Source organism: Mus musculus, chromosome 14 (genome assembly GCF_000001635.26).
Source record: "Mus musculus strain C57BL/6J chromosome 14, GRCm38.p6 C57BL/6J".
NCBI classification, from domain to species: domain Eukaryota; kingdom Metazoa; phylum Chordata; class Mammalia; order Rodentia; family Muridae; genus Mus; species Mus musculus.
Genome location: NC_000080.6, coordinates 6,731,378 through 6,758,584, shown reverse-complemented (window position 1 = coordinate 6,758,584; position 27,207 = coordinate 6,731,378). Strand labels below are relative to the sequence as shown.

General features: G+C 43.5%; 1 protein-coding gene and 1 long non-coding RNA gene across 8 annotated transcripts in view; one reads left to right on the top strand and one right to left on the bottom strand.

Annotated features, from left to right (window-relative positions):
• Gm26680 overlaps nt 1–27,207 on the bottom strand; it is a 151,225-nt gene that overhangs the window by 76,700 nt on the left and 47,318 nt on the right. The window lies entirely within an intron of this gene.
• On the top strand, nt 984–22,902 carry Gm3636 (predicted gene 3636). 6 transcript variants are annotated; one of them, NM_001309401.1, is made up of 5 exons: nt 1,528–1,638; nt 17,120–17,282; nt 18,233–18,364; nt 19,041–19,223; nt 21,768–22,902. In NM_001309401.1, exons 2-5 carry the CDS (start codon nt 17,155–17,157, stop codon nt 21,841–21,843), a joined length of 519 nt encoding a protein of 172 aa, NP_001296330.1. In that variant the 5' UTR covers nt 1,528–1,638; nt 17,120–17,154; the 3' UTR covers nt 21,844–22,902. The 6 variants fall into 6 exon arrangements, with proteins under 6 accessions (XP_017171210.1, XP_017171211.1, XP_006518199.1 ...); XM_017315720.1 differs by lacking the exon at nt 1,528–1,638 and adding an exon at nt 16,253–16,387 and having other exon boundaries at nt 21,768–21,843; XM_017315721.2 differs by lacking the exons at nt 18,233–18,364; nt 19,041–19,223; nt 21,768–22,902 and adding an exon at nt 6,320–6,470 and having other exon boundaries at nt 984–1,638; nt 17,120–17,160.

Below are 27,207 nucleotides of genomic sequence, written 5' to 3'. Positions count from 1 at the left end.
CCAAGTGAAAAAGAAAAGTCAAAAAATGTAACAACATGCTTGAAAAACAGCAGTTCGCTTCTGGTCTGGGATAGCTCAGTTGGCCTAGAGGAATGAAGGGCTGGGTTTGAGTGAGCCCCAGTGTTCATCTGTGATCCCAGTGCTGAGGTAAAGGCAGCATGGTCAGAATGATGGAGATCTGTGAGTTATCATCTGGCTGCTAACTAAAAGCAAGGGAGGAACTTGTAGACTGCTCACTCACCCCACTTAACCCTCATTCAAAGTAAATGAAGGACAGGCTACTTAGGCAGCAGGTAAGAGGCCACTGAACAAAGCATAGTCACAAACAAAGAAGACCCAACATTCCAAGGCCCCTTTAAAGGAGAGATTCAGGAATGCAAATCTAGTCAGTCAAGTCACAGAAAGTGAGGGCTGGAAACCATCCAGTGGCTTAGCTCTCTCCACAATCCTTAGTGACCTTTATAGGTGTAGCTCCAGTGGAATATTAGCCTTGGAAGTTAGTATGACGTGGGAGCATGCTGGATCAAGTATGTGTTTTGAATTTTCAGTTTCAAAACGTGTGAATGCATCTGTCTACCAGACTAAGGGCCAGGAGATGCAGGAGTCTGAAGTCCATGAGAGAGGAAATGACCCATGCAAATGCAGTCACTCCTCTGTTTGCAACTAGATGGAAACTGTCTCCACTGCCAGTAAAGATGATTTCAGAAATGATGATTGAAAAACTTGCTAGTTGCAATTTTCATTTTCTTTTTCCCAGAGAGCAGCAGATTAGACAGTTGACATTTGAGCTGTCTCTGAACTGCCCCTGTCCCTAATTTGAGTTGAGCACTCACAGGGAAACACAGACCTGCTCCTTAGCTGGTTTTCTTTTCACAAATTCTTTCAGCTATAGAAAATGAATAAAAGCAGGGCTCCCCAGCCAGCCCAGCCAGACATCCCAGCTGCCAGAATAGGTGCTTGGGAGCAGCTCAGGGGAGCAAAGCACAGCCTTGCTCTGTTGAAGCCAGGTACTGTCCTGGGCAATTGGCTCCAGGCTCAGCTCAGGAGGCAACCACCTGGAGCTACAGGCACCCGAGGCAAGGAATGCCTGAAGGAAAGGGGCCAGGTCCTGCTCACCCCTCTTGAGCTACTTGCCCCTGACATCCCCGATGCTCCTGTTGAGCCTGGGTCCTTGGTGAAGCTTCCTCTTTTAGCTGCACCACCACCAGGTGTCTGTGACCGCCCGGTGGCTGCTTTCCTTTCCGCACCATATATGGCCTGGCAGGGGGGGTCACATGCATTCCGGGCCGCCGGCCGGTAGGGGTCGCTGGGGAAGGGGCAGACGGCGGGAGAAAAGGGGAGGGGATCGGAGGCAGAGACAGGAGAGGGGTGGGGTGGCGGATTCTGGGGCCATGGGAGGCAGCAAAGGCTCGAGGAGCCGAGCGCTCGCCACCGCGCCATGGCGCTGCACTCATGCGGCTGCGGAGGTGGTGGTGGAGGAAGGGACCCGCGCGGGGGGGGGGGGGGGGGCGAACGCGTCGGAAGCCAGAGAGCGCCGTGTCCCTGCGCTCGGTTGGTCAGCGGGCGCGGGCCGGCAGGATGGAGCCGCAGCACGTGCGCCCCATGCTTGGATCCCAGAGCCCAGCCTGGGAGGAACCGGTGAGTACCGCGCCCGCGCCCGCGCCCACCCCTCCCGCTTGTCCTTTCTCCCCGCCTCCCCCTCCCGGCCAGGTTCCATTCCGGAAGCGGTCCGGGATGAGGTCCCCAGTTGCTTCCCAGCCAGGACAGCGCTTCCTCCCGCGCCCTGGCTCCTCCTTGCTCCCAGCCCGAAGCGCCTTTGTCTGGTCGGCCTCTGGATCCGGAGAGGACCATTTCCGCGCTTCATCCTTTTCTCAGCTTTGCACTTTATTTCCTAGAGTGGCATGGAGGCCAGGGAAGTGGAGGGGGCTGGGTTGCGCGGTCAGCGGGTGCGGCTAGGAGGAGATGGGGGTTCACCTCTTGACCATGCGCTGGCAGTCACCTGGGCACTCAGGTTCCCAAGAACCGCCGCCTGGGAAGGCCCGAGGCTGCCAGAAGCCCAGAGCCACGCCTCCGACTCGGGTGGCCTAGGCTGCCCTGAACTGTTCCGAGGGTCAAGGACCTGGCCAGGGATCCAGCCCCAGATAACTTCGCTTTCGCCTGGATCTCACAGCACACGCCACGCGCAGATGGAGTCACTTTTGGGGCTCAGAGTGTTGCGTGTGAGAAGATGCGAGTCGGGGTCTTTGGATTTATTCCCTAAAATCCATTAACTTATTTCTTGCACCTCAAACTGAACCTTCTGTTACCCATCCATCCATTCAGGGATTCCTCGCAGGAATCCCCGCCCTGCGTAGACCCTTGTAATCTTGAGTGGGCAATGAATTTTGGCCCTGCATACCCTATCTATGTATTTCTTACTCGTTTTTGATTGACGTTGTGAACCGTCTCAAAAGCCTGGTCTAAAATTTCTGGCTTCATCCCTGCTGAGGTGCTGTTCCAGTGAAGTTGTCCCAGGGACTTCCTGAGTCTGCTCAGGTGCGCCCTCTGCCTGTTGAGAGCTTGTAGGTCAGGGGCCAGGCTTGCTTCTTTTCTTACCCTTAGACTTCCAGCCCTTTTGCCAGGGTACAATTTACTGCCTCCTGCTTCCTGACCTTTCACGAAGTCCTTCGACTTTGATCCATCTGCCACTGCGTTTGTTTTTGTGAGTTTGCACGTTAGGTAGCCCATCTGCTCGTGTTCTATTGCGATCATTATTAGGGAGTAAGGTGTCTTGGTTAAACATACAATTCAGTCTTGACATTTTAGATCATTAGGAATGAAATCCAGCGACCTGTTTTGAACTTTACTATATAAAATCTTATCAGCTTCCACCACGTACAGCGGGAAGCTCCAAGTTATGTGTAGTGCTTTTTGGGTGCTGAATGCTAGGACTTCACCGCAGTTAGGAAATTAGAGAACCTCCGGCTTTCTTCTCCAAAGTGCTAAGAAACAGAGTGCTTTCTTATTCTCCTAGAAAATCTTCAGTACTCGTCTCGCAACATGAACGTTTAAAGCTAAAACCTTCACAGAGATGTGAGATGGAGCAGGAGCAGTGGCTAAATGTTGAACTCTTCAAAACTTGGCGTATGTACGTGGCTAAGGCATTTTATTAGTTCAGCAAATATTCTTATCCAACACCTGTCGTGTTCTGAGATTGTTGGGCAAGCTGTTAACTCTCAGACAAGCGTTGTCCCCAAGAACCTTACTTTATAGCTGAAGGTTGACATCTATCCAAGTATGTGTCAAAAAAGTTCTCACGAGGGATTTTATTCAGAACTTTGTGTAATGACTACAATATTTAAGGATTTTTCAAATGCTTTATATAACTACATAAGAAAGTTGTGTTACCTGAACGACTAAAACAGGAGTGTATTCAAGAGAAAGCAAGAATGTAGTAGAGGAAACAGCTTTAAATGTTAAATTTTCTGGCATGGGGTGCAATGGGGTTGACGATTTAATCTAAATATGTTTTGAAGGAACACTGGGTCCATCCGAATCTGTGTTGTTTATGTTTGGGACAGAGCATCACACTGTAGGACAGGCTGCTGTGGGATTTACTCGGTAGGCCAGGCAGGCCTGAAACTGCATGCCCTGCTCTTGCTTCAGCAGAGTACAAGGCATCATCAAATTCCCCAAAATCAGAGTCTTTAACTTTGATTCAGGGATCTCAAGAATCTGAATGAAGTGAGTTCTGGTTTCCTTCAGAATGAATCGATATGACCGCCATGCGGTAGGCTATACATAGAACATTAATTGCTAGTCTATATATAATTTTAAGAAGCCACACTGTCTGTCTGTCTGTCTAACACACACACACAGACACACACAGACACACCGACACAGAGAGAGAGAGGGGGGGGAGCGAGAGCGAGAGAGTAAGAGAGAGAGAGAGAGAGAGAGAGAGAGAGATATCAGATCTAAGCAGTAGAATCACAGCTTTTTGAAGCCCCAACTCTGTGTGCTCAGAGACTCTCATTTTCAAGCTTTGTGTGTGTCCCCTCCCCCCATTGCTTCCTAGTAGGTGGCACAGAACAAGCAGCTGGTACATGCTCTGGCAACCACAACTAGAGACCCAGCTCCATGCCTTTCCCACCAAGATATATTTATCCTCTGAGACAAAATAAATCCATACTCTCTTAAAACAAAATGAAAGAACAACAAAGAAAGCAAACCTGTTTTCACTGGGATTCCAGTTCTGAGTTGGTTTTTCAAAAAACTTTCTTAAAATTTAAATATAGGGAATTTAATATTTTACCATACAAACTTGACTAAATGGGATTACTGTGTTATCATGGCATGTGGCAACATGTATGCAAGAATTTGCTCTCTCTCTCTCTCTCTCTCTCTCTCTCTCTCTTCCCCTCTCTCCCATCTATGATATATTTTTCAGTGAACACAGTTTGAGTTTCAAGAAGATTGGATCTTGTAACAAAGGGTATATTTTAATGTTTGAAGCTATATGTGATCACATTGACTAACAGCACACATGTGGTCCAGGCTTCATAAGAGAATGACAGTAAAAGAGCCATTAGCTAGAATCCAAGTACCTTCTGCCCTGCTTTCTATTAGAGGTAGGGACCAAAGAAAATGTTGGGACACAAGTTGAAGTAGGGGAGAGAAAGGAGGTGATGGGAATGCCTGGCCTGGTTCTGCCTGCCTTTAATTTCAGCACTTGGGAGTACTCAGAGACAAGTAGATATCTGTGAGTTCAAGGCCCTGCAGGCTCTTCCTGGGTGTGCTTCCAAGCATCAGTACTTGAGGCAGGTGTTCCTTCTGCATCCATATTCATCCTAATCTGAGTTTTCAGGAGTATTTTATTTCACATTTAGATGAATAGGGGAATTTTGAGAAAGAAATGAAACATTCCTGGGGAAATTTTTGAAAATAAACAATCAGTTCCCCATAGGGGAATTAGTAATGAGTTTCCAACCAATCTAATGGAGGTCTTTGGAAGGAGGAGGTACTGAAAGGATTCCCTTCAGTGTTAGGAGTGGCTCCTGGAAAGTGCAGCATGAATTGTGAGGAGAGCTAGTTAGCATGGTTGCAGTGTCAGCTCCCCATGACATAAGCAGTTCCTTCCCTAGACATTCTTTTGTATCCTGGAGAGGACTGGCATGGTTTGAGATGTCACCTGTGTTGTGGCAACACCAACTGCTCTTGGACCACTTTATGCACCGTCTTTCCTAATCATCCATAGATATGTTGGCCAGAGGAAGGATGCTACTTAGGAGAAAGAATGGACACAAGTGAGAGGAAGAAAGATGACCCTTGACCCTCAGGCTAAAGCATCAAGAAATAAATGGTCCTTGAAAATGTGCCACCATAAGTATTGGTCAGAAGATGGGAAAATTCCTGAAGGAGACCACAGTCTGTTTCTGGGTCTTCAGGAATTGGGACTCAGTAGTTAGTCTCTCTGGGAAGCTTCTGGCCTTCCCTGCTTGTCATGGATCCTGAATTTGTCAATGATTACAGGACATTAGTTTGTCCCAGATCAATGAAGTTTTAAGGCCAAAGCTGTTGTCCTGGGTGTTTCAGGCTTCTGCTCTTACAGGGGAAATGGGTTTGAACGGGACAAAAGTGAAAGCAGCAGCAGGCAGAGGACTGTGAGTGAGATGTCAGCACCTCAGGGCTGGGCATCACTGTCCTTTACCCCAGGGACTCCATTAGGTGAACTGTCTTTCCAGCTCTCCTAAGAAGGAAAGAAATTGGCTTCCCAGGGAAGACCTTTCATTTCTCAGATGTCACAGAAGAACGTCTCTGAACAGTGTTCCCTAAAAGTTGCCCACATAGATAGCAGGTGTGGGTATCAGTTTGTTCTCTAGTCTAGCCACTGGACTGTCAAAATAGTGAGCCAGAGTAGAGACTGGTGCTTTCTTGCCAACTCTGGGCACACTGGGCTCTCACGCAGCTGACTTGGTGAGTCTGGGAACGCGTTGTGCTCTTGCACTGTTTTTCCATCCATAGTCTTGTTTCTAGAGTGACCTGACAGGAGATATGGGCATCTCCACACCATCTTGGTGCTTGTGGGCTATGATAGTTTTCTGATGGTTTCTATACCAAAAGCTTATGGACAGTACTGCCTAATTAAATCATACGCAGCTATGAATAAGCCTGAGGATCCTGTCCTTGGTCACATGATGCATGTGCAAAGTGAAGCGAAAGAGGAATGACTGGGTCACATGCATTCCTGTTTTGTCAGATGTCTGTATAGGACTCAGTGTTCTGTCAATGCTCTGAGCCTTGACAGTATGTATATTCACTTGTGTTCATCTACCCATAGGGGTTGCTGGTGTACTACCATCATCCCCAACACTCCTGTTCAGAAGATGGGTGAGGAAAGTGGAAAGCCTAACCACTCAGCCGATGACAAGTGGGAAAAATGCGCTACAAGATCACCTGATATTCATCAGTGAGAAAGCTTTGCACAAGAGGTATTTTTCATTCTGTCAAACATCATGGTCAATTTCTTGGGTCTATGGTATGGCCTACAATTTATTCTTATTAAATTTTATGGTACTTGGAGACTGTAACTCCAGGGTGTCACTGTGCCCAACCTTTTCTCACTAAACATTCTCACAGGCTGAACTTGAAGTCAGAGCAGGAGTGAGCTGCGGACATAGGGTATTCTATTTTTTTTTATATGAAAATGAAAGCCTACAACTGAGGGATTGAAGAGGATGTGATGTCTCAGCATGTATTGATAGAGGCACTGACATGTGACCGTTTGAGTGAGATATTAGTTGCTGTGAGGTTTTGATTGATTGTTTGCTTGCTTGAGTTCGTTGTTTGTTTGTTTGCAAAGCTTTGTAATTGTCTGGCAGGTGTTGCTTGCTGAAGCTTGCTATATCACCAGGAAAGCTTGGTCCCATTTGGTCCATTCTGATAAATGATGGAAGGTCTTAGGCTCATTAATACTTTTCTCAGATTTTGGGTCTTATAAACAGAATGTCCTCTGCATTTCCTCTGGATTCTATTTAAATTGTACTTTCTCATTCTCCCTGCAAACACACCCTGATTCTGTGTGCATGCATGTGTGTGTGTGTGTGACTCTCTCTATATTCTGGTCATAAGGGTATGTGGTAGGACCTGAGGAATTGCCTGCCTTACAGTCTGCTGACAATGCCAATGCTTAGGACTGGAAACCATACTTCAAGCAACAATGCACTTGCATTATGTGTTCAACTTGATGAAATATTTGAGTTCTGTGGTGAATTCACCATGACCTCCTCATTCTGGGTAATTCTCCCTGAAATGTGGATTATATAGTTTGGCCAAATTCATAGGACTAGGCCAAAGATCAAGAGTCCTTGTTCTGAAAGAAAAAAAAAAGGAGAAATGTCCTCATAGTTTCTGTATACCCACACCTGTGCCATAAACTACTGAGAGTTTAGAGACCTCGTCTGTCCCTCCAGGCCTATGCGGGAGCTCAATCAACCAGAACTCTAACCACCTGGACACCCAGCCTCTGGAGACCTTTGGACAAGATAGCAAGATTAATAAGCTTAGATGATCCTAGTACATAGGAGGTAGAAGGTAACATACTGTGAGCTTGGATAGTTCAGAATCCATCCTGGATTCAGGTGACCCTTGAAGCCTGTGTTCTTGGGACTCTTTGCTCTTGGGGCCAGGCCCAACCACAGATCAAATCCTTACTATGAAAAATTGAAAGTGGAGACTAAGCAGGTAATGTTGGACCTGCAGAGCTTACAGAATGTGTACACTGAGGCCTCAGAGACATTTGAATTCCTGGCAAAGAGAAAGGCTGCTATAGGTAACTGTCTGTCTTGCTTGGGAGCACATGAGCTGTAGAATTGCCATCTCTGCTTTTGATCCTGCACAGGAGACTCTCGAGCTCTGGTTCTTGCTTTCTGCCACTTCACACAGGAGCCTTTAGATTTTTCTGTTGTAAACCTGTGGGTTGAAACACTTTTTGGGGTAAAAAAAAAGGTCAAAGGACCCTTTCACAGAGGTTGTGTATCAGACAATCCTTTATCTCAGACACTTCTATTATGGCTTATAACAGTACAAAAATTATAGTACCCAAGTAGCAATGAAAATAATCTTAAGTTTGGGAGGTCACTGCATTAAAGCATCCACAGCATTTGGTAAATTGAGAAACCCTGGTATTGACAGAAGAACTATTTGTATCATGTGAGGTCTTCTTGACCCCCGGGGCTGAGTCAGGATCTGTAGAGAGCTAGTTACCAGCAGACCCATATATAGCAAGTGTTCCCCTTGTTTCTCCTTTCCAATTCATATTGCCTTTGCCCATTCCTTCGTGATGTTTCTCCATTAGGATGGACAGATAGGGACAACTGTAGCCCACTTCTTCTTTTTAGGAAACATGGATCCCTCTTAGTGTTGGGACTTTTGGAAGTAGCATGAGTGTTTCTGGAATTTGCTGTTCTCTAGTTTTTGCTTTCTGAGTGCAGCTCACCTAGATGTCCTGAGTTCTTATCTAGGTCTTCCTGAGAACCAGGGTCTGGTGGGGTTGATGGTGTTTCTTATAAGTTAATAGGAAAAGGATAGCAGGGGCTTTGTATGCATTGGGTGTTTGCAGAAACCTGCAGAGCCACCTTCTGATGGAACTGAATCAGCTGAAGAAGAAGGTAGACATGCTGAGGAGGCACAGGAATAAGAAAGTGCTGGAAGATGAGGCACTGGTGCTGTAGTACTTGTGGGACTTAAAGGGGCTCCATAAGGACCAATAGGAAGAGGCTAGTGACTTCCAGAGTCAGGAACAACAGGTAGAGACAGGCAGCTTTGTCAGGCTAATGGTTAGCTCCATCTGCCCTTGTAACTTCTAGACGAGCTCATCCACCTACCTGTGCTTTCATCCATCATCTTACTCATCCACACAGCAATCTAAGTACATACCTCATGACAGCCAATTGTTCAGGTCTATGTCCAAGCACAAATATTTCTGGGGAATGAGCTTCTTGTGAGAAAGTGGATTATCAGCAAGCAAATCCACCTCTGCTTAATACTTCAGCCCAAAGATGAGTACAGTTCAATAATACACCACACGCCTACAGGGTTCAGTGCACAGAGCTTTAAGTGAGTGAAGTCAGGGCTTGTGGCTTATTTGCTTGGCATCAGTCATATAATTCACATGTGAGAAGCAGCTTGCAAGGGTGGGGGGAATCCCTTTGCAAATGCCAAATGAGCAGTTCTTGATGTCATCTTTTTTGGGGTGACATGTGGCATTTCTCATCTTTGCTGTCTACATTTCAAGACAATCTTTTTAATCTGCCCAGGACAGACTCACACTGACTGAACTCTGACTAGCAGAGTGTTAGCCATGTTTTTTGTCAATGAGACTGGAGTATTCTCCTTTTCTGTAGATTGCATTCTCCTGTTGACTGGATGACTATGGATGTGGGTAGGGATTCTGACAAGCTAGGGACATGGTGTCAAGAGATTTAAGATTGCAAGAGGAAATTTTATGCAACCACTTCAGCATAGTCTGGCCAAGCAAAGCATGCTCACCATAGCAATTGTATCTTCCACCTTTTGTTTAGCATAGTGTAAGATACCGCTCAAATTGCTGGTATGCTATAACTAAACGAATGTGTTCTTGCAGCACGAGGTGCTTTTTTTTTGGTATTTTGCTCTCATTTACATACTCTGTGTGTGGTGGATAGGCTGCTGATACGTGTGTTTTTGTGTGTGTGTATATTTTCTTTTTTGTATATTATAGGCATGTGGTATTTTTTTTTCATGCACTTTTTCATGCATTTTCTTCATTTTCTAGAAGATCTCATTGGGTTTCATTTTCAGCCTCTGTCTTGAAATACTGTTTGCTCTTTCGCCCAGAAGCTGGCTGCTTTGCTTGCCTGGCTGATCATCAACCACTGGTATCCTTTGTAAACACTTGCATTTTTATTCCAGTGTGTGCACGCTTTTTGATACCCCTCCACTAAGAACACATACTCTAATTATCAGGAACAGGATAGTCTGGAGCAAAGGCTATAGTACTGCTGAGCAGAAGGACCTGGTCATGCAGAAGAAGAACAAGCAATAAAAAAAAAAAATCTGGTCTTGCTTGGTTGTCTCTCAGATGAAGTAGGAACAAAGACTGGGAGGATCCTGTGGAGTGACTTTTGTGGGCTTCTTTCTGCTTATGGACAACCTGATGGTCACAGCCAGAAAGAGAACACATCAGAGTTTACATGGATCTAGTCTTCAGGACCTTCTGTCCGGGAAACAATATGTTTGATACTCAGTGAGTGTCTTCCTCCATTCCAAACTCTCTGATATGTTATGAGCTTGCTGTTTTTGAACACACAGAGATCCTCCTGTTTATAACTTTTAAGTGATGGGATTTAAAGGAGTGCATAGCCATGGTTGGAAGAAACTACACTTTTATTGAGAAATACTGCCTGTAGACCTGAGATTGCCACCCTTGAACCCGGGTCTCTGCAGTTTCTGCCTATTTCTAGTGAATAGTGTTCTCTGGATAGAGAAGATTTAGGAGGTAGCTGGATGAACCCAGGCAGAGCCTCTGCTGCAGGGATGCCTAGAGCACTTCAGAGGAGTGTTCTGTAACAGAGTCCCATAAGAGCCAGCATACAGCATCCAGAGCTAGTCCTAAGTCTAACACATCATAATGAAAGTCATTTTTAAACAAACAGGATCACTTTCCCTCCCAGGTCCTTCCCTCCCTCCCTAACATGGTAGGGGGCAGTTGGTGTGGGGAGAGGGAAACCTGATCTGGTATTGGTAGAGGGAAAATGACTGAAGTCCTGATGTCTGGCAGAAAGAATGTAAACAGGCAGCCTCAGGAAACTGGACCCCCAGAATGCACCAGAGGCAGTGTCTTTTGCTTTGCAATTTTGTGAGGTCCCATTTGTCGATTCTCGATCTTACAGCACAAGCCATTGCTGTTCTATTCAGGAACTTTTTCCTTGTGCCCATATCTTTGAGGCTTTTCCCCACTTTCTCCTCTATAAGTTTCAGTGTCTCTGGTTTTATGTGGAGTACTTTGATCCACTTAGACTTGAGTCTTGTTTAAGGAGATAAGAATGGATCAATTTGCATTCTTCTACATAACTGCCAGTTGTGGCAGCACCATTTGGTGAAAATGCTGTCTTTTTCCCACTGGATGGTTTTAGCTCCCTTGTCAAAGATCAAGTGACCATAGGTGTATGGATTCATTACTGGGTCTTCAATTATTTTCCATTGATCTACCTGTCTGTCGCTGTACTAGTACCATGCAGTTTTTAGCACAAGTGCTCTGTACTACAGCTTGAGTTCAGGCATGGTGATTCCCCCAGATGTTCTTTTATTGTTGGGAATAGGTTTTGCTATCTTAGATTTTTTTTATTATTCCAGATGAATTTGCAAATTGCATTTTCTAACTCAGTGAAGAATTGAGTTGGAAGTTTGAATCTGTAGATTGCTTTCATCAGGATAGCCATTTTGACTATATTAATCCTGCCAACCCATGAGCATGGGGGATCTTTCCATCTTCTGTGTTCTTCTTCAATTTCTTTCTTCACAGATTTGAAGTTCTTATCATACAGATCTTTCACTTCCTTAGTTAGAGTCACGCCAAGGTATTTTATATTGTTTGTGACTCTTGTGAATGGTGTTGTTTCCCTAATTTCTTTCTCAGCCCGTTTATCCTGTGTGTAGAGAAAGGGCATTCATTTGTTTGAGTTAATTTTATATCCAGCTACTGCACTGAAGCTGTTTATCAGGATTAGGAGTTCTCTGGTGGAATTATTAGGGTCACTTATACATACTATCATATCATCTGCAAATAGTGATAGTTTGACTTCTTCCTTTCCAATTTGTATCCCCTCGATCTTCCTTTGTTGTCGAATTGCTCTGGCTAGGACTTCAAGTACTATATTGAATAGGTAGGGAGAAAGTGGGCATCCTTGTCTAGTTCCTGATTTTAGTGAGATTGCTTCCAGCTTCTCTCCATTTAGTTTGATGGTGGTTTTCTGTAGATTGCTTTTGTCATGTTTAGGTATGGGCCTTGAATTCCTGATCTTTCCAAGACTTTTATCATAAATGGGTATTGGATTTTGTCAAATGCTTTCTCAGCATCTAATGAGATAATCATGTGTTTTTTTTCTTTGATTTGGTTTATATTGTGAATTACGCTGATGGATTTGCGTATATTAAACCATCCCTGCATCCCTGGGATCCAGCCTACTTGGTCATGATGGATGATTGTCTTGATGTGTTCTTGGATTCGGTTTGTGAGGATTTTATTAAGTATTTTTGCATCCATGGTCATAAGAGAAATTGGTCTGAAGTTCTCTTTCTTTCTTGGATCTTTGTGTGGTTTAGGTATCAGAGTAATTGTGGCTTCATAGAAAGAATTGGGTAGAGTGCCTTCTGTCTCTATTTTGTGGAATAGTTTGAGGAGAGTTGGAATCAGGTCTTCTTCGAAGGTCTGCTAGAACTTTGCACTAAACCCGTCAGGTCCTGGACTTTTTGGGGCTGGGAGACTATTGATGACTGCTTCTATTTCTTTAGGGAAATGAGAGTGTTTACATCGTTAATCTGATTCTGATTTAACTTTGGTATCTGGTATCTGTCTAGGAAGTTGTTTATTTCATACAGGTTTTCAGTTTTCCTGAGTATAGCCTTTTGTAGTAGGATCTGATGATGTTTTGGATTTCCTCAGGTTCTGTTGTTATGTTATAAAGAACTCAAGTAGATAACCTTCATAAGAGCTAAGAACACAATCTAAAAATGAGGTAGAGAACTAAACACAACATTCACAACAACGCATCTTGAATGGCTGAGAAGCACTGAAGAAGTGTGCAAAGTCCTTTTTTTTCAGGTAAATGAATATCAAAATGACCCTGAGGTGGTGTCCAGCGTTATACTTTCCAGTGAAGAATGCTAAGATCAAAAAAACTCATGTGAAAGCATATGTTGGTGAGAATTTGAAGAAAGAGGAACATTCTTCCATTTCTGGTGGGACTGCAAAGTGCTATGGCAACTCTGGAAATCAAAATGGAGTTCCTCAGAAATTTTCAGATAGATCTACCTGAGAGCCAAGGACCAACCTTACTGGTGCATGGCCTGCTACTTTCAGTTTTCACTTGATGGCTTGTTACTCAGATTTTCTTATTGGGCTATGACTTTGCTCTTGTCTTTCTGATTCTCAAGCAGTTCTCTGTTCTTACACATTGTTTTGAGGTACCTCTAGCCACTGGGACTTATTTATACCTTCAAATCCCTCTAAATTGGGGGACTTCTAATACTTGGAGAAGCTGAGTGACAAAAGCAAAGTATGTTGAGCCCTTTGGTGTCCAGTGCACACGAATCTATGGGAGTTTAGATATAATAATCCTCTAGAACATTCTTTAGGAAAGCAGCAGTATGCTCTCAGGTCCCTGTGTGACCTCAGTTACCTTTGCCAGCTTTGTGGGCTTCTCTACTGCTGGTCTGAGAACAATTGGAAACTCCTGGAATAGATGTCTCATATCTCATTTCCTTTGTCCTTGTTAGTATACTGATGGGATTCGGTTTGATGGAAATATACTCTCAAGAATAATTAATAAAACCAGTGCTTCTTACGGACCATCAGGATGAAGTACCAAGTTCAAGGACAGTTCTGCAAGAACTGCTCAAAGACAGCCAAGTGGAACAAGAAGAAAGCCAAGCAGAAGTCATTCATTCCCAGCACCCTCAGCACCTTTCTCCAGGACAGGGTCACTCAGCTTTGGTAGAAGAAGGGATGACCTGAGATAGCTGCCACATATTCCCACAGAAAAGAAGCAGCCAGCAATATTGGGGAAAGAATATAGGTGTCAGGGGCAGAAAGCAGAGTGTAAAGTGAATAAATAAAAAGATATCAATAAAAAATATTTAATTATTTAAAAAAATTGGACAGAATGTATTGTTCTAGTAACTCTAGTGTGTATACACAGGCAATAACTTTAACACCCAGAGAGAATAGATGTTGTAAAGTAGGGTGCCTTTGGTATTGACATAAACTAGGAACATAGCAAAGATAAATAAAAAAGAAAGATGTTTGTCCCATAGATCCATTATTCTTCTCAAGTCTAAGTGTTTGTGCTCACTTTTACCAGAACTCTGGAAACCTCTGTTAATCCAGGTCTCAGGGCTCATCCAAAGTACAGTCCTGAACCGGCTGTGGCCAAGGGTTCCTGTGTTGTTGGCTGACCTCTGCCTCAGGCTTCAGAGGCACTGGAGGGGCAGTGTTGGCCTTCAGGTGGCAGCCATTACAGGTCCCCTACCATACCAGATAGCGAGTCTTCCACAGATGCCTGACATCTCAAAAATAGAAGCTTGGGTATTCCAAAGATTGGGATGCCACTCTACAGTCATGATGAGTTGATTACGTGGGACCATACAAGTTAACTAATGTCTGTATGACTGTTTTCTTTATTTGAAAGTGAGTAATGAGATCATCTCAGGAGTGGTTGCTAAGAATAAAATCACTGATTAACATAAATGATAGGACTGTACAGAGCATGGGCTTAATATTCTGGGTCCAGTGCAAATAGCTGGGAGAGTTCAAAAAAAAAAACCAATAAAAGCAACAGGAATGCAAACAACAACAATTGTTTAAAACCCTTTTGAGTGCTGAGATTACTGGCATGTACCAACTGTGGCTAACTTTTTTTGTTTTTATAATTAACAACCAAACATACAAACAAACAAACATCCCTATTCCAATTCCAGCAGTTTGCATCAGAGAGAGCTGTGTGACACTGCATGCTGCTTCCTTTCCTCAGATAGCTCAGGTCGTCAGTCCTATACCAGGTCAGCTGGACCTAAGACAGTGTAGTTGAACTACTTGCTGTCACGACATGATTCTACAACAATCCTTTTCTTGGTAAAATTGAGCCTCTATAGAGTAAGCCCCATGTTGTTGGAACCAGGACCCTTTAGGCCAGCAAACACACAAGCCACCCTTTGTGAAAGAGAAAAGGAAAAATCACATTGGAAAAAAATATGCGCCCTAATTGTAAGAAAAAGCCCTCATCTTTGAAGCCATCACCTATCTCCCCCTGATTTTTGAGCTCTGCATATTGATATTGTGTGGCTCAAGAAGGTAGTGAAATTCAGATGTTTTCTGAAAGAAGATATACATGATTTTTCACTCTTAAATCTGTGAGGTTAGGGGGCACAGGTTCAGCAAAGCCAGCATAAGAACACAAAAGCCAGAGATGATAATGCCAAAGGGACAGCATCCTGACCTTATAGACACATTAAAATTGAGGTTTCATCTCAATTCAGGTCATTGCACTCCCAGCCCTACCTTCTGAGTATTATATTTGCTGTGAGTACAGTATGACGTTACAACCTGCAACACCCTCATTTCTCAACTTAGCAATTCTGGAAGACAGATATTGGAGAAGTAATTGCTATGAGGCTACAATGCAGTAATGTACAGTCCAGGATGACCACTACTCTCTGTTGCCCACTTAAATTGTCTGGTTGTATTTGAGAATGGGAGCATGTGCAGGATAATGTTTTGAAGAAGGGACAGCAAGTTAACCATTTATATTTGCCCTGTAGATGATTCCGTATGTTCAAAAGATTAGGGAGTTTTCTTTGTAAAAGATAGGGTTGTAAACCAGAGATTTTGTGAAACTCATGTATATATACATACATATATATATATATATATATATATATATATATATATATATATATATATATATGAAAAAATGCCCTCTGTCAAGGAATACACCGTTAGAAAATATTGTCCATGTTTTGTACAATTAAACCTATAGGAGAAAGATATTTGCCTCTGTGAGACAGGAAAACCCTGGGAAATTGGAGTGTATGTCACATGAATTGACACAGCTGGTATATTTACTGTTGTGAAACATCTACTACATCCACAGTCCCTAGAGTTTTGGGTGCCAACAAAATCTCTTAAGCATGTCAGAGTCCTAACCAATGTTTCCCCTCAAAAGCACATGACATCTAATGAAGCAGTAGAATTCTCCAGCTTTGGAAGGAGAGGTTGCCAAAGGGGATCCCACGGGTCCATGAGAGGCTCCAGGAGAGGCACCCCAGAAAAGGACCAAGCTGGGCAGAACTAGTTAACAGGTAGGTCATGGCAGTTGCTAGTGACATCATCAGTAATGCCTTCCTTGGAGAATCTCTTGTATCTAGGATAGAACTAGAATCTTCTGTGTTGTCACCTGTGTTGTGGTGACAGCAACTGCCTGTGGTTCATCCCTTCTGTTTGCTCTGGGTTCACCAGCAGGAATGTTTTCCTGGCTGCTCAGGCTATTTCAGAAAGAGAATGGCGATGAAGGAGAGACCAGACCAACAGAGAAGGAAGAGGGAATCCTTTCTCATGAAAAAGGAAGAAGGAAATGGTTATGGAGAAGGCACAGTGAGTCCTGGGCAGAGTTGGGGAACTTTCTGGTAGAGGTAGGCTTGAGCTGGGCCTTCCAGGAGTAGGTCTTACAAGCTGAAGCCTTGGACTTTGTCAATGTCAGAAAAAGAGTCAAGAATTTCTGATGATTAGTTTGACAGAGCCAGGAATTGACAAACCTGCAGCTACTTTTCTGGGAGCTATTTAATTTCATTTTGAGTGGCAAAAAATGTCAGGAGTGGGCACTATGAGAATAACAGTGTGTCCTTTCATGGAAGGGAGTTGAAGCACTTCATCTTCCAGATTACTGTAGGTAACTTGAGTCTCTGATGAAAAGAACAGAGAAGGATGCTCCCCTGGTCATGTCATGTGGTGAGGACTCAGACACTTTGGATTTGAAGACACACGATTAATTAGTGCTTGATAGTGCTAAGCACTATGAACTTCAGGATTTCCCTGCGTCCCATCTGATATGACCTGACAATGTTCCCCATATCTTTATGTCTGAGGCAGCTTATACATTTCAAGGCAACCGGGCCTGTAACAGGGAGTGTGGCATATGTCTGACAATGGTGGTTAGGAAGAGGAACATAGCTTAGCAAACCAGCTGGAAGATAGCTTTTCTGCTCTTTTAGGAATTCACTGTCTTTATCTTTTCTCTCCCTCCATCTTCTTCTTGGGACTCAGAATGGTCTCCCCTGCCCCTGGGCCATCAAGTATGCAAATTCTTTTGTGTTTACCTATCTGCAGGGTCTGCTAGAAATACTTCAACCCAAAATTCCAAAATGACTAAGAAGAGATCAAAAATAAATGAACTAGAAGAACTGAAATTGGATATGAGGAAGATCAGCAATGACATGGAGGAAATGGGTGGAATCCTGAACCTTTACATGTATGAGGATTTGAACTACAGGTAGGAATTATGCCCAGTACCCTGTTGACTGTATTGTGCCATCTGTTAACCCAATTTCCTTCCATGAATGGAGTGCGTCATCTCCCATCATTCAATTAAGTAGCCCTGACAGGTGTTTAATTGTTGGATAAACAAGGTGCTGTGTGTTTATTATCATCTTCTTTTGTACTTGACCTTGGGGTTTTTGCATTCTGATTGTTGCTGTGAACAGCTAGAATGTCCTGCTCACACTTACTGTCTCTCAGTGTGTGAATGCAATGCCTGCAGGCTTCAAGGCTTTACTCTGATATTTTTCATTATATTCTGAGAGATGGCACCTGTCTGGATTTATTTGGCATTCTAATTGTGTCTGTGTGTGTGAACATAGTTGCGTGTGTTTTGTTCAGGACTGGGGCTCTGGGACCTTTGATGGGGTCTGAGGATTTGTGTGATGCACAGTTTGCAGGTCCTGTTAGTGTTGAGTCCATAGAGGTCCAAAGTGATCACCAGGGAAGTTTGCTCCTGGTGTTTCCTTGTTGTCACACAGGAATCTCCTGGAGGAGATGTGATAAAGCCTTTCTCCTGTAAATACTAGTTGTGTCCTCTGGGAATTCACATAACAACAGAAACCAAGAAATGAGAATCCCTGCCTTAAAAATAAGAGGAAAGTCATTACAGATATCTACTGGACCCTTGCCTGTGGCACAGTGTAGTGTAAAATTGTCATAGAAGTACTCTATTCCTACATGCTTGCCCGGGAAGCCCTTGAAGGTCAGCTAGCTCCATTTGGTCTCCTGGCTCTTCTGTCCTCTGCCCAGGATAGTAAGTTTAATTAGCACCTAGGGGACCCAGTTTGAATGAGCCAGGATGTGCCATGCACTTGGCTTGGGTAGTACATGATATAGCCTGTTTGCACATGATTATTGATTCCTTAATTCAGCATATTATTTGCTTCTTGGGCCATGCCACAGGATGAACACTGAATTCAACATCATTAAATCACAACATGAGAAGACAATGTTGGATATGAATAAAATGATCCAGTCAATAATTGGTTCCATGCAGTACTCTAAGGAACTGATAGAAGATAACTATTCCTACAGGTGAGTCAGTGACACAAATGAGACCCCCAGAACTAGGCAGGGAATGCTTCTGTCCTTTTAGGACTTTGAACAAAAGCAAGGGTTCTGGTTCTATGCTATCTGTTTTTTATTTAGGAACCGTGCCCTGAGGCAAGGGTCTTGGATTTGTACCTCTTGGACACAGGTGTCCTAAGTGTGAAGAGTGTCCAAGACCCTCCAATCTTTATTCTTCCAAATTCAAGATCCTCTACATAGAAAACTTTTCCACCACGCTGGGAATATCCAGGAACCCTGAACCTCTGGGTTTCTGACCACAGATTAAAAGATCTAGGATTCCCAACAAAAATGTAAAGATTGGACACCTGTTTGGTGGTCTCACCTCTCTCAGAGGGGCTAAGCCCTCTCCCTGCTGAAGGTTTTATGGTACCACAGACCTATAATCAACCATGAGGAACATTTCCTCTTCTGTCATGTATATGGTGTACACTTGGTGTCAGGGTTTTTAGAAGTTTGTTGAGTCCTGTGGATTATGGCTGGTATCTTGATATGACCTGCCTCTGTTTGGTGCTGCTATGTAACTGTGGACTCTTCTGGGGGCTGTCTGGGAATCAGGGCCCTTGCAGGGATCATAGGACTTGTAGGAGTGGCAAGCCAATGGAATCTGGCTGGGAATCACCAATTTTTCTTTGTGGATCAGCATTAAGGAGGACCACCTCCTCCGTGACTGCACTCAACTCCACGAAAACGTAAGGATATTACTGAATGAGAACAGAAGGCTGCTGGTGGAGCAGGCTGGCCACAAGTGTCCTGTGGGGAAGAAAAGAGGTTCTCTGAGGAGGCCAGCAAGAACATCTGTGTCCCAAGTGCCAAGGAACAGCAGGTAGGATGATGTGTATCAGAGGCAGATTGCCCTCATGTCTAAACATAAACATAGACAATCAAATGTAATAGTCCACCAACTTCTCCAGGCACTCACCTATGTCTCCTCCAAGTGTTTGTTTATGTGATCATCTACAGGGCTCTCTGTGGAGGTAGCCTGGTTCAAGAAACTGCATATTTGGCATGCAAATGTTCCTGCTCTGCTATAATCACTAAGGGAGATAGGTTGATTAGACATCACAACACTATATGCCTTAAGTTTGAAGGGTGCTGTGTTGGAGCCCTTCTTGAGAATAGCAAGAGCTTTGAGGGAAGAAGTAAAGGCCTGTAGCTCATTTGCTTTACAGGGAACTTGTGAGATTCTAGGTAGGAAATAGTTTGCAGGGATGACAGCCTAGTTTAATTGACAAATAAGTGGATTTCATTACTGTCTTTTGGCGGCTTTTCTATTCCCCCCTTTTCTGCTCTATCTCAAAATGGTCTCTTCAGGCTTCATATATCTTGGTTCACACTGAGAGAGCCTGAGTAGCAGCTTGTCAGTTCAATTTTCTTTGAGTGCTGTTGGAGTGGTCATTCCTGGGCCTTAGAGTCTGGAGTTGGCTGGATGACCAGAGATGATAGAAAGGCTTCACACAGGCTCAGGTTTGGTGTGTGATTTCTGAGGCTTCATGAAAAAATTTCTTAATATATGCCCCCAAATTGGACCATTGTTAGATGTTTCCCTCCCCCCCTCCCCCCAGACAGGGTTTCTCTGTTCAAACTGGCTGTCCTGGAACTCACTCTGTATACCCGGCTGGCCTCAAACTCAGAAATCTGCCTGCCTCTGCCTCCCAAGTGCTGGGATTAAAGGAGTGTGCCACTATGACCCCGCTTCTCTAGTGCTTTTTCTTCCTCTAAAATAATCCCAGAGTCCTTGGGTCTCCCTTGAAACATTACCTCTGCATAGTCTGAATTATCTTGGTCCTGATCCATAACAGATACCTCATTGTTTTCTGCTCAGTTATGATTTTATGTGAATAAGTCTGCGTGTGCTTGTGTGTGTGTCTGTGACTGTGTGTCTGTGTGTTTCTTTTTGTGTATGCGTGGTTTTTCCGACCTGTGTCTCAATCAGCCTCAGTGGGGGTTGGGAGAAATGAGGACCTTCACACAGTTCTGGTAGTATAAAACTGGTTATGTCTGTTAGAAGCCATGTTCAGAAAGTGGAAAAGAAGTCCTCTTTGACCCAGTGCTTCCAGAACAAGGAGGAGTTATCCACAGAGTCTAGGGTGCTCAGGGTTGTAGTGGTCCTCAGAGCAGCCCCGAAGGGAGAAGTTATCCTGATGTCCATCTGCTGAAGTTTGAAAAGGCCCTGTGTGGTGCAGCCCTTCCATGAACTCAGTGTGAGATAATCCATGCAAGCATTTGTCCTTCAACTAGTCAGCCTTATCCTACTCAAAATAGCCCTGACACAGTCACATTCTGGGGAGAAAACGTTTCTTTTGGATCCTGGTTATAGACAGTTCCTATTACTCTGGGCTCATGCCTTTGGACACCAAGTCAGTTAGGTGATAGAAAAGGGAGATCCTATTGGAAGAAACTGATTACTTTAGGACAAGTCTGAAACAGGGAACGAGAACAAGAGGCTGGTCCACCACCAACATGTGAGCCTAGGCTGGGAAACAAACCTATTCTACACAGCCTTGGGAACTTGCTGAGCCAGATTGGATAATAGGACAAGAACCCTGATTCCCAGACCGGTTTATGAGTGGAAAGCATATCACTGACTGCGCTGCCTATATACTATGCCCACTAAATACCTTTCCCATTCAAGATTTGTTTTTTATTCCTGCAAAGTATCCTGGGAGATTTTTATATTTGTATTAACTGCGAAACTAAAAAGGTCACTGCGATACAATATGCTTGTATTGCATAAACCTAAATATTATGTGTGTTTGAGAGTGTGCCCTGCAATAGTCATAGGGGTGTTGTTCTGTTTCTTCATGACCATCACTTTTAAGGTTCATTGCCCAGCCTTGGGAATATTTTTATTTAGCACACTCTTGCAGATTCTAGGAACCATGAATTACCCATGGGTATTGTGTTGTATGGTGTCTCTGGTTATTTGCAGATAGAGGGATTGACAAGAGGAACCCTGTGAGGTTCCTGCACTGGAGAAATAATCATAGCCTTCACTTCAGTTCAGGGCACACTCCTACCCCATAAGGAATCCACATGGTTTCTAGGTTGCACACATCTCTCTTGAACTCACATTCAAACATTGCTACAATGTTATTACTCAATATAATATACCCGCACAAATGGGGAAATGTGGTGTTTTTTAGAACTCCAGTATAATGTGTAGCTGACAGTTCCAATTCTAGCAGTTTTTAAAAGGTGAGAAACAATTCCAAGATCAGGTGCTCTATGACACTTGGGATGCACGTTATGATCTTAGCTGATAGGACATGTTGGTTTGTCCAGCTGAATAGAGCTGTTCTGGGAGAGACAGCTCAATTGACAAATGCTTAACCGGCCTTTGTTTCTTTCTTCCCTACGTGTGAAATAGTCCAGCAGAAAGCAGAACATGGCACAGACCAGGACATGATCTCCCTCAAAGAGAAGTGCTGGAGGAAGAGCACTGAGTGTGCACAGGAAATACACCACTGTTGCCTCTCATCCCTAATAACCATGGCTGTAATGGGCTGTATGCTCCTCCTTTATTTTGTTTCTTTGGTATGAACAGGCCTTAATTTCATCTAGCCTCTGGCCCAGGAAGAGTGCACATTTAAAGGGACTCAGAGAAATGCTGAGACACATCAAGAGCTGCTGGGCATCCAGGAAGAATCTGAGTGCAAATTTATCTTTTCCTGATGGGTCATCATCAATAATTACATGGAGATCAGTCAACAAAATTGTAAAAACTTGGATACAAGTCTACAACATGTGTTCTGCTTTGACTTGGGCGGCCATATCCTTCAGACCCACACTCCAAAAGGAGAGTGTTGCTTAAATTTCTCCTGCAAAGTTTGCTACCTCCAGGAACTGCTTTTCTACTAAGTTGCCAAGGACAGCCACAGGCTGTAAGGCTGTGCTACAAAATGAGCAGACTAAGAATTTTGCTTTGCACAATTTTTGTGGTTTGATTTTGGTTTGAGTTTTGATTAGTTTAGGTATTTGGTTTTTCTTGTTTTCATTCAAAGTTTTGTTATTTATTGGTTATTTATTGTTCTTTTAAGTAATTTGATATTTTGATAAGATTATACACAGTACATATTGACTGTCAGCTTTCAGTTACAATTGAGTACATTGCATTTATTCTTATGACTAACACAGTGATCTCCAACTCTTCACTCTAAGAGCCTTGTTATTTCAGGTGTGATCATGAAAGCCCACAGATATCAGACCCAGATGGATCTCTGCATTCTTCATGGGACTTGGGCTCCATAGTTTCTTCTGAGCCAGACTGAACTACAAAGTCCTTCATACATTCAGTATGGAGAGTATGTCCAACTGTCTGGATAGGAACTTAATGATGGAAAACTTACCCATGCTGCTTCGTTGCTGTCAAATATTTAGCTACTGTGAAAATACTGTGGATGATGGTGTTGAACGCATTAATGGCAAATACATCAGTTTTTCTGTAATAGCTCTCATTAAATCAAAGCATAGTCTAAGGGAATAAAAAGCTGTCAGAAAACACAGCAGTGTATGCTTCTGCTTTCCTTCAAATATACAATCACTGGAAACTGCAAGTAGAGATAATAAATTCCACAATCTTTTGGGGGATAAGTTTCTGTGGGGGTCCTTCAATGTTCATTTTATTACTTTATGATTCACCTGTGTCTGCCAAAAAACATCATTCAAAAACAATGAAGATTGTAATTAGGTATCATCCTATAAAATCCTAACAAATGCCTTTTTTATTTGATATTTTCTTTACTTACATTTCAAATGCTAAACCCTTTCCTAGTTTCCCCTCTGAAGATCCCCTGTTTACTACACCAACCCCTGCTCACCAACTCACCCACTCCCTTCCTCCTGTCCTAGGCATGCCCCTCTACTGGGGCATACAACATTCATAGGACCAAGGACTCTCCTCCCGGTGATGACCAACCAGGCCATCCTCCTCTACACATTTACCTAGAGCAATGAGATCCATCATGTGTTTTCTTTGTTTGGTGGTTTAGTCCAAGTGATCTCTGGAGGTACTGGTTAGTTCATATTGTTGTTCCTCTTATGGGGCTCTAAACCCTTCAGCTCCATAGGTCCTCTCTCTAGCTCCTTCACTGGGGACCCTGTGCTCTGACCAATTGATGGCTGTGAGCATGTACTTCTGTATTTGTCAGGCACTGGCAGAAACTCTCAGTTGGCAGCTATATCAGGCTCCTGTCAGCAATCTCTTGTTGGCATCCGTAGTAGTGTCTGGTTTTTCTGGTTGTTTATGGGATGGATCCCCAGGTGAAGCAGTCTCTGGATGGTCATTCCTTCAGTCTCTGCTTCACATTATGTTGCTGTCACTCCTTCCATGGTTATTTTGTTCCTCATTCTAATAAGGATCAAAGTATCCTCACTTTGGTCTTCCTTTTTCTTGAGTTTTGTATGCTTTGCGTTTTGTATCTTGGGTATTCCAAGGTTCTGGGCTAATATCCTCTTATCAGCAAGTACATGTCATACGTGTTCCTTTGTGATTGGATTACCTTACTCAGGATGATATCCTACAGATCCATCCATTTGTCTAAAAATTTCATGAGTAGTTCTTCATTGTACAAATGTACCGTATTTTCTGTATCCATTCCTCTGTTGATGGACATCTTGGTTCTTTCCAGCTACTGGCTATCATGATTAAGGCTGCTATGAACCTAATGGAGCTAGTGCAGATTCAAGGCAATTTATATACTACATATCCTATAAAACATCGTTGTTACCCGACTTGAAAGGGACACAGCAAGTCAGACTCCTCTGTCATTTGGGGACAATAAGATGTGAGAGTAACTTTTAGGATTTTTCAAGTTTAAGACAAGCTTAAGTAGAGGACCAAAAGGGGAACGTGGCTGTTATCAGTCTGCAATCAGTTGACCCGTAGAAAGGTTGTTATTAGTTAAGTGCTCTATGACTCTAAAAATCCTAGTGTAAGGGGTCAGATTAACCCTGTAATTGAAAACATTACCAAACCAGGAATGTGCTATGCTGAGCACTCACAGAGAGTTATGAGGAGCTGCCTTAGGCTCCTTTTACAGCAAGTAAAAATAGACAAAGAGATCAAATATCCTAATACCACAAGATGATAAACCTAACAACTGTAGATTGCACTGAGTATCAGCAAGTTTAGATTCTTGGCCATCTATAGATTGTCATGCAACATCTGCATCAGGGACAATACATAAGGAGGTGGCTGCTCAATAGCATGACAAACAACCAAGAAGAGCCATAGCCTCTACCACTCTGCTCTGGATGCTGAGACTAAATAACTTTAGTTTTTCACCACCTGTCCCAGGACTGCTCGCATCATTTCTTGCATATGTTTACTCTAGCACTTGTCTACCTTGGGTACAAACCCAGAGGACAGTCCCACAGCCCACAGAAGAGGCTCCACTCCACACACTCACTCTTTCATGACCAGGATCTTAGAATCCCAGGATCCCAGAATTCCAGGAGTTAGTCACACAAGAATCTTAGAGTCTCACAGGCAACTTGTCTCCCAGGAACTGCGACAGACCCAGAATCTCAGGGTCACAGGATCCCGGAATTTTACACCTGTATCCTTATAGCTTTAATGATCAAGGACAAGGATGCAGCTGGGACTGAGCGTGTGAAGAAGATGCAGGACATGTTCAATGCTTAGATCCTGTTGTCTAGACATTCTTAAGCTCTGCAGATGTGGGCTCACAGATGCATCTTTGCACTCAAATGACATATACTGATTTTAAAATTAGAATTACTTTTAATCTTGCTTTTTCCTTAGAGAAGTGAGGTAGGATTTCTTCCTTGGGGAAACAATATTTTCATGCTTTCTAAAGCACTTCACTTTTACTGTGAAATCTTTTGAAATGACTTCCTGAAGATGCACAAACTGTGATTCCCTAGGCTCATGTTGAATCTCCTTCAAAGTCTCGTCAGCAGACTGATCTAAGAGTAGGGACCAGATGTCATTGTCATAATTCTGTTCAGGTTTGTACTTTAAACTTTTGCTGAATATGTGCTCGTGGAATGTTTTTTTTTTCCCCCAGAGGTCTTGTTTTCAAAATAACTCTGTCTTTACATATTACTATGTATGGATGAAGAAAAAGGGGCAACTACTTACTAATTCTCAGTTAAATATCTTCTTATGTGTTCCTGTACTCAGTCACTAGAAATTGTTAATCAGTCAAAATCATTTATTTTAGTAGAGTAGACTATAACCATGAACCAATATACTTAGTTTACTATTGATGACTGTGTTGATTACAATAAATACATGAATGATAGGACTGTACAGAGTATGGGCTTAATTTTCTGGGTCCAGTGCAAATAGCTGGGAGAGTTCAAACTAAAATTAGTAGAAACAGCAGGAATACTAACAAATCCCAAAGATCTAATATTCTCCTCAAGTCTAAGTGTTTGTGCTCACCTTTACCAGAACTCGGGAGAATTCTGTTCATCCAGGTCTCAGGTCTCATCCAAAACACAGACCTGAACCAGCTGTGGCCAAGTGTTCCTGTTCTGCCTCAAGCTTCAGAGACCCTGGAGGGGCAGCCTTGGCCTTCAGGTGGCAGCCATTCCCGGTCCTCTGCCAGCTAATGGAGTCTTCCACAGAGGCCTGTCATCTCCAAAATAGAAGCTGGGGTATTCCAAAGATTGGGATGCCACTCTACAGTCATGATGAGTTGGTTATGTGAGACCATACAAGTTAACTAATGCCTGTATGACTGTTTTCCTTATTTGAAAGTGAGTAATGAGATCATCTGAGGAGTGGTTGCTAAGAATAAAATCACTGATTAACATGAATGATAGGACTGTACAGAGCATGGGCTTAGTTTTCTGGGTCCAGTGCAAAGAGCTGGGAGAGTTCAAAACAAAACCAATAGAAACAACAGCAATACTAACTACAACAATTTTTAAAAAAACATTCTGAGTGCTGGAATTACAGGCATGTACAAACTCTACTTTATAATAAACAAACAAACAAACAAACATCCCTATTCCAGTTTTAGCAGTTTCTAGCAGTTGCCTCAGAGAGAGCCGTGCGACACTGCATGCTGCTTCCTTTCCCCAGATAGCTCAGGTCTTCAGTTCTCTACCAGGTCAGCTGGACCTAAGTTACTGTAATTGACCTTCTTGGTGCCATGGTATGATTCTGCAACAATCCTTTTCTTAGTAAAATTGAGCCTGTATAGAGTAAGCCCCTTGTTGGTGGATCCAGGACCCTTTAGGCCAGCAAACACAGGAGGAAATGTGGAGATAAGGTGTGGAGCAGAGAATGAAGCAAAAGCCATCCTGAGCCTTCCCCACCTGGAGATCCATCCCACATACAGACACCAAGGCCAGACACCATGGAAGATGCCAATAAGTGCTTTCTGACAGGAGCCTGCTATAGTTGTCTCCTCAGAGGCTCCACCTGAGAGTGACAAATACAGAGGCACATTTTTGTAGCCCCTCTTTGGAATGAGCATAGAGTCCCCAGTGGAAGAATTGGAGAAAGGAATGGATGAGCTATAGGGGGTTACAACCATAGGAAGAACAACAATGTCAACCAACCATATCCACTAGAACTCCCAGGGACTAAACCACCAATCACACATGGAGTGACCCATGGCTCTAAGCAGATGTGTGCCAGATGACAGCCTTGTTGGACATCAATGGGAGAAAAGGCCCTTGGTCCTTTAAAGGCTTGATGCCCCAGTGTAGGGGAATGCTAGGCTAGCAAGAGAGCACTGTGTGGGTGCCTGGAGAAGCACCCTCATAGAAGCAGTTCGAAGGAGCATGAGATAAGTGGGTTTTAGGCAGGAAACCAGAAAAATAGCTAACAT